The sequence below is a fragment of the Procambarus clarkii genome, chromosome 66 (genome assembly GCF_040958095.1).
Source record: "Procambarus clarkii isolate CNS0578487 chromosome 66, FALCON_Pclarkii_2.0, whole genome shotgun sequence".
NCBI classification, from domain to species: domain Eukaryota; kingdom Metazoa; phylum Arthropoda; class Malacostraca; order Decapoda; family Cambaridae; genus Procambarus; species Procambarus clarkii.
Genome location: NC_091215.1, coordinates 25,597,933 through 25,604,972, shown reverse-complemented (window position 1 = coordinate 25,604,972; position 7,040 = coordinate 25,597,933). Strand labels below are relative to the sequence as shown.

Genomic DNA, 7,040 nt, shown 5'->3' with positions numbered 1-7,040 from the left:
CAGAGGCCGAGTGCCACAGATCTCCGTGTCACTGGGTCCCAGAGGCCGAGTGCCACAGATCTCCGTGTCACTGGGTCCCAGAGGCCGAGTGCCACAGATCTCCGTGTCACTGGGTCCCAGAGGCCGAGTGCCACAGATCTCCGTGTCACTGGGTCCCAGAGGCCGAGTGCCACAGATCTCCGTGTCACTGGGTCCCAGAGGCCGAGTGCCACAGATCTCCGTGTCACTGGGTCCCAGAGGCCGAGTGCCACAGATCTCCGTGTCACTGGGTCCCAGAGGCCGAGTGCCACAGATCTCCGTGTCACTGGGTCCCAGAGGCCGAGTGCCACAGATCTCAGTGGTGCAACACCTTTGAGGGCCGCCAGGCAGCCGGGGGGGGGGGGGGGAAGAGGCACAGGTCTCGTACGGTCAACGACAGCGGTTTGACCCTTCACCTTTGGTACCGACTGAACTCAAGACTATAACATATATTACCCAGGACCCCAGTGGTGCCTGGGGTCACCGCAGGACCCCGGCGGGGACTGGGGGTCACAGGACGACCCCGGCGGGGACTGGGGGTCACAGGACGACCCCGGCGGAGACTGGGGGTCACAGGACGACCCCGGCGGAGACTGGGGGTCACAGGACTACCCCGGCGGAGACTGGGGGTCACAGGACGACCCCGACCGTGACTGGGGTCACGTTTAAAGCCTGGCAAACAGTAGCACTAACACCAGCATCAACAGGAGTAGTCACAATATCACCAGCATCAACAGGAGTAGTCACAATACCCCCAGCATCAACAGGAGTAGTCACAATACCCCCAGCATCAACAGGAGTAGTCACAATATCCCCAGCATCAACAGGAGTAGTCACAATATCCCCAGCATCAACAGGAGTAGTCACAATATCCCCAGCATCAACAGGAGTAGTCACAATATCCCCAGCATCAACAGGAGTAGTCACAATATCCCCAGCATCAACAGGAGTAGTCACAATATCCCCAGCATCAACAGGAGTAGTCACAATATCCCCAGCATCAACAGGAGTAGTCACAATACCACCAGCATCAACAGGAGTAGTCACAATATCCCCAGCATCAACAGGAGTAGTCACAATATCCCCAGCATCAACAGGAGTAGTCACAATATCACCAGCATCAACAGGAGTAGTCACAATATCCCCAGCATCAACAGGAGTAGTCACAATATCACCAGCATCAACAGGAGTAGTCACAATACCCCCAGCATCAACAGGAGTAGTCACAATACCCCCAGCATCAACAGGAGTAGTCACAATACCCCCAGCATCAACAGGAGTGGTCACAATATCACCAGCATCAACAGGAGTGGTCACAATACCCCCAGCATCAACAGGAGTGGTCACAATATCACCAGCATCAACAGGAGTGGTCACAATACCCCCAGCATCAACAGGAGTGGTCACAATATCACCAGCATCAACAGGAGTGGTCACAATACCCCCCAGCATCAACAGGAGTGGTCACAATATCACCAGCATCAACAGGAGTAGTCACAATATCACCAGCATCAACAGGAGTGGTCACAATACCCCCAGCATCAACAGGAGTAGTCACAATATCACCAGCATCAACAGGAGTGGTCACAATATCACCAGCATCAACAGGAGTAGTCACAATATCACCAGCATCAACAGGAGTAGTCACAATACCACCAGCATCAACAGGAGTAGTCACAATATCACCAGCATCAACAGGAGTAGTCACAATATCACCAGCATCAACAGGAGTAGTCACAATACCACCAGCATCAACAGGAGTAGTCACAATATCACCAGCATCAACAGGAGTAGTCACAATATCCCCAGCATCAACAGGAGTGGTCACAATACCCCCAGCATCAACAGGAGTAGTCACAATATCACCAGCATCAACAGGAGTAGTCACAATATCACCAGCATCAACAGGAGTAGTCACAATATCACCAGCATCAACAGGAGTAGTCACAATATCCCCAGCATCAACAGGAGTGGTCACAATACCCCCAGCATCAACAGGAGTAGTCACAATATCACCAGCATCAACAGGAGTAGTCACAATATCACCAGCATCAACAGGAGTAGTCACTGGAGGCACTTTAAAGGAGTGCCGTTGAGGTGGTGGCACCACGCTGCCGGCGGCGGCGTCCAACAGTCTGGTCGACCAGGCCATCACAACCACAAACCCTGGGGGGAAGGGGGGACCGGGTCGCCCGGACATCGATCCCCGGCACCACCACAAGGCATCTTTTAACCTTTAGGTGGTTCCGAGAATGACCAGGTTTCTGACCGGGCCTTTCGGTTAGCGGTCAGATCAACCAGGCTGTTGGACGCCGCCGCCGGCAGTCTGGCGTCTCAGTAACAACAGTCCAGTGAGCTGCTTAACAGAGGGTGACACCCTATACTAAGATCATTACAGGCAAGATCACAGGTAGATATCTGTGATCACAATTAAGATCACAGGTAAGATTATGAGTAAAGACCTGCGTGACTCACTATACTACCCGAGGTGCTGAGGAAGGGGTCATGGATGAGGCACTGAGTAAAGGTCAGAGGTCACCAGGTCAAGTAGTGAGGATACGAGTGACCCTCGATACACACAACACCACCACACACCCACCAATCAACTCCCTCTTACACATACCTGCAAGAATCTCGCAGGAATTGATAGGGGTAGATAAAGACGAACAAGGGGACACGGGTGGAAATTAGAGTACCCAAATGAGCCACAGGGACGTTAGAAAGAACTTGTTTAGTGTCAGAGGTAGTTAATAGGTGGAATGCCTTAGGCTGTGATGTGGTGGAGGCTGACTCCATACACAGTTTTAAATGTAGGTATGATAAGAGCCCAGTAGGCTCAGGAATCTGTGCATCAGTTGATTGACAGTTGAGAGGCGGGACCAAAGAGCTGAAGCTCAACCCCCGTAAGCACAACTAGCTGAGTACACACACACACACACACACACACACACACACACACACACACACACACACACACACACACACACACACACACACACACACACACACACACACGTCACAGTGATTAACTGACCGTTTACACACCCCGCTGAGGACCCCATTACAGTCAACAGTCATCCTGTCACCACTCTTGCACGCAGGGGGGAGGGGGCGGCGCCCCTCTATAAGTACTCAACGGATAAATGGATAATTTAACCAAATCAACACATCTAATGTCTACACTCCTACATCACTCCAAACCATGCTTCTCGCTAACTACCTACCGGACACTGGCACTATAAGATGCCAACTGCTTCTCGCTAACTACCTACCGGACACTGGCACTATAAGATGCCTACCTTGGCTACCTTGAGGTGCTTCCGGGGCTTAGTGTCCCCGCGGCCCGGTCGTCGACCAGGCCTCCTGGTTACTGGAATGACCAACTCATTTTCACAAATACTCAGACCAATAGCCAAACCCAGACCTGAAAGGAAGTCACAACCTTTCGGTCCTGGACCGAAACGTCGCCATTTTCATTTCACATTGAGTGTTATACGAATATTTAATGTACAACAACCAATTTAACCTGACATACGTATTAGGAACTTTATTATTTTCATCGTAAAACGCTAAAGTTCGATACAGCGAATGGTGGAAATGTTTGCATCTTCAAGAGAAAACTGGACTGTTTTCTAAGAGAAGTTCCGGATCAGCCGGGCTGTGGTGGGTATGTGGGCCTGCGGGCCGCCGCTCCAAGCAACAGCCTGGTGGACCAAACTCTCACAAGTCGAGCCTGGCCTCGGGCCGGGCTTGGGGAGTAGAAGAACTCCCAGAACCCCATCAAGCAGGTATATGTGGACCTGCGGGCCGCTCCAAGCAACAGCCTGGTGGACCAAACTCTCACAAGTCGAGCCTGGCCTCGGGCCGGGCTTGGGGAGTAGAAGAACTCCCAGAACCCCATCAAGCAGGTATATGTGGACCTGCGGGCCGCTCCAAGCAACAGCCTGGTGGACCAAACTCTCACAAGTCGAGCCTGGCCTCGGGCCGGGCTTGGGGAGTAGAAGAACTCCCAGAACCCCATCAACCAGGTACTGCCTGGGTGATGCAAATGGCTCAAAGGCACGCAACCGTACAGAGAAAAATAATCTTATTTGTTATTTGCGTATTTCATAAGCACGTCCCCTGGCGTGCCCAAGCGGTACAGGCGTCAATACAAGAGTGAGAGACGCAGGCCAGCGAAGTGCTTCGACCCGGCGTACAGGCACAGTGTACTGTGTACACCACAGTACTACACAGTACGCATCACTCCCGCAAGCACAACTAGGTGAATACAAGTTGGTTTAGAGAGATAAAACAGAGTGCCACCAGCTCCTCTGTCTCTGGTGACATGTCTTTGACAGGATGACCCAGACCCGACAAGGAGATCAGAAGGGTGCCTGGCACTCCTGCCAGCACCGGCACCTGCTATGGAGGTCTCCTCTCTCTCTCTCTCTCTCCCTGTGCTTCTGGCACAGTGCCACAGTGCCCTCCACTCCCTCATTCAAGGTGGGAGATGGAAGATGGAGAGAGGGAAAAAAGTCAAAGAAGGGAGAGGAAAAACTTGCCTCAAAACGAGTGGTTAACAAGTGGAATGCACACGAAGAAGTAGTTGTGGAAGCCACCTCCAGCCACGACCTGAAGGCCAGATTCGACAGAGATTTCGAGCGTCAGAACATTAAATTATAACATAATATGTACAGTACTGCTAACAGGTTGGGGTATAGAAAGCTAGACACCTACCCTCTCTCTCTCTCTCTCTCTCTCTCTCTCTCTCTCTCTCTCTCTCTCTCTCTCTCTCTCTCTCTCTCTCTCTCTCTCTCTCTCTCTCTCTCTCTCGTGGTTACTGATAGGTAAGTACATGCTAAAGCAGGCAGGCAGGCAGGCAGGCAGGCAGGCCGGCAGGCAGGCAGGCAGGCAGGCAGGCAGGCAGGCAGGCAGGCAGGCAGGCCGGCAGGCCGGCAGGCAGGCAGGCAGGCAGGCAGGCAGGCAGGCAGGCAGGCAGGCAGGCAGGCAGACAGGCAGACAGGCAGACAGGCAGACAGGCAGACAGACAAAACACAACACAAGCAGGTGAATCATCTCAACACAAATTGCTTCCCTGAAGGTGACTCACTTTTTCTAAACGCTCCCCCTCCCCCTGTCCTCACCAGGGGTATACCTCCCCTGTCCTCCCTACGGGTATACCTCCCCTGCCCTCCCTATGGGTATACCTCCCTGTCCTCCCTACGGGTATACCTCCCCCTGTCCTCCCCAGGGGGGGGGGGCATATACCACCTGTACTTGGATTGTACCTTGATGACGTTCTGGGAGCACTTCTACTCCCCCAAGCCCGGCCTCGACTTGCGAGAGCTTGGTCCAACAGGCTGTTGCTGGGAGTGGGGCAGAAGTGGGCCAAGGAGGGGGGGGGCAGAAGTGGGCCAAGGGGGCCCGGGGGGGGGCAAAAGTGGGCCAGAGGGGACAAAAGTGAGAAGCTGAGAGCAGACCACTTAAGCCTGGTACTTCTGGGTGTGAGATAATCAATATCTGGACTGCTCCTTTACCTCCATCTCCACTCCTGCTCCACCCTCCTCCCTTCATCCATCTCCTATCCTGAATCATCATCCATCTTCCTAACCCCCCCCCCTCATCTCTCGTCACCCGCTTCCACCCCTCCACATCTCTTGTTTCATCCATCCACCCACTTCATCCACTCGGCCTACATCTCTCTCTCTCTCTCTCTCTCTCTCTCTCCCTCACACACAATACCAAATCATAATACTTCACTCTCAGAATAGGGTCCTCCCACAACCGGTAAGCAGAGCATACACAACCGCAGACACCAACTGCCCGGTTTTGCTGGCTGGTACTGAAACGTGGCAGTCCCTCCCCGTAGACTTTTGCTCTCTAAGGTCGGGTACAAAACTGAACAACTACGTTTGATAGAAAAATATTACCTGAAAGCACTAGTATAAAAAGCTATAATTTAAACTTACACACACACACACAGTAGTTAGTAAACAGTTGAGAGGCGGGCCGAAAGAGCAAAGCTCAACCCCCGCAAAAACACAACTAGTAAAAACACACACACACACACACACACACAAACACACACACACACACACACACACACACACACACACACACACACACACACACACACACACACACAAACACACACACGACTATAACCATCTTGCGAGATGGGTACATCTTTAATATCACACGCTATGTAACCCTACACACAGAGTAGCTGCACAAGAGGCCATGTACCCAAATGTGTAACTATAGCGCTGGCGTATGCGGCTGGCAGAGCCACGATCGCAAGTTTGAGCCCACCCCACAGCTCCTAGTGAATTTTCTCAATATGTAAATGGCGATGACATTGATTATCCGACCACGTGTCATGCCAATCTTCGCGTCGTCACGTTGACCACGTGCGTGTCACCTGTCACTCATGACACACATCGTCCTGTCAAGCACGTGCTTGTCGATTCCTCCTTACTGCCACCTATCTTCCACTCCCAGCGCCTGGCACTAGCAGCGTAGACCATACCAGAGGGCCAGCGTGGCACGCCAGCTAATATTTAATGACCATTTTACTTGTAAGGACCCAGGCCAAGAAGCCTTAAGGCACGTTCTCGGATACTTAACTACCCGGACTCTATGCGGCGCCACTTGCCTCAGTGTGTGTGTGTGCATACTCATGTTTTCTTGGTCTGGACTGAAGAAGGACCGCGTCTTGACGACTTACAGGGGTGTTGACAAGGGGGAGGGGAAGGGGGGGGGGGTAGATGTCTGAAGACATGGAGTGGTTGATCGAGTAGTTGGTCTTAATAACGTTCCCAACGTTAAGAGACCAGTCAATTTACAGTGTTCTTATCCTAACCTACCAGAGGACCTTAAACAGAAAACGGGACAGTACGTCACTTTCGCCACTTGCTTCCATTTTCTAGTAGGACAATTTTTGGTCTTAGGTAACGCATACGAGCGAAATGCGACGCTGGTTGGAGAGTATTTTACCAGACGTCTACCTTGTGTATATCTTGAGTGGTTATCTTGAGGTT

General features: G+C 52.3%; 2 protein-coding genes across 2 annotated transcripts in view; one reads left to right on the top strand and one right to left on the bottom strand.

Annotated features, from left to right (window-relative positions):
- Nucleotides 1-355, top strand: part of LOC138355286 (periaxin-like) — a 3,135-nt gene extending 2,780 nt beyond the window's left edge. Inside the window, exon 2 of the mRNA XM_069310154.1 lies at nucleotides 1-355. This exon is cut by the window's left edge and continues 151 nt beyond it. Coding sequence (XP_069166255.1) covers nucleotides 1-355 — 355 coding nt within the window.
- Nucleotides 356-648: 293 nt separating this feature from the next.
- Nucleotides 649-1,470, bottom strand: LOC138355285 (mucin-1-like). Its single transcript, XM_069310153.1, has one exon. It carries the CDS (start codon nucleotides 1,468-1,470, stop codon nucleotides 649-651), a length of 822 nt encoding a protein of 273 aa, XP_069166254.1.
- Between the last annotated feature and the right edge of the window lie 5,570 nt (nucleotides 1,471-7,040).

Bases quoted from the DNA above. Each gene is read 5' to 3' on its own strand.
- LOC138355285 (XM_069310153.1), bottom strand. From the start codon at position 1,470: ATGCTGGGGGGTATTGTGACCACTCCTGTTGATGCTGGTGATATTGTG.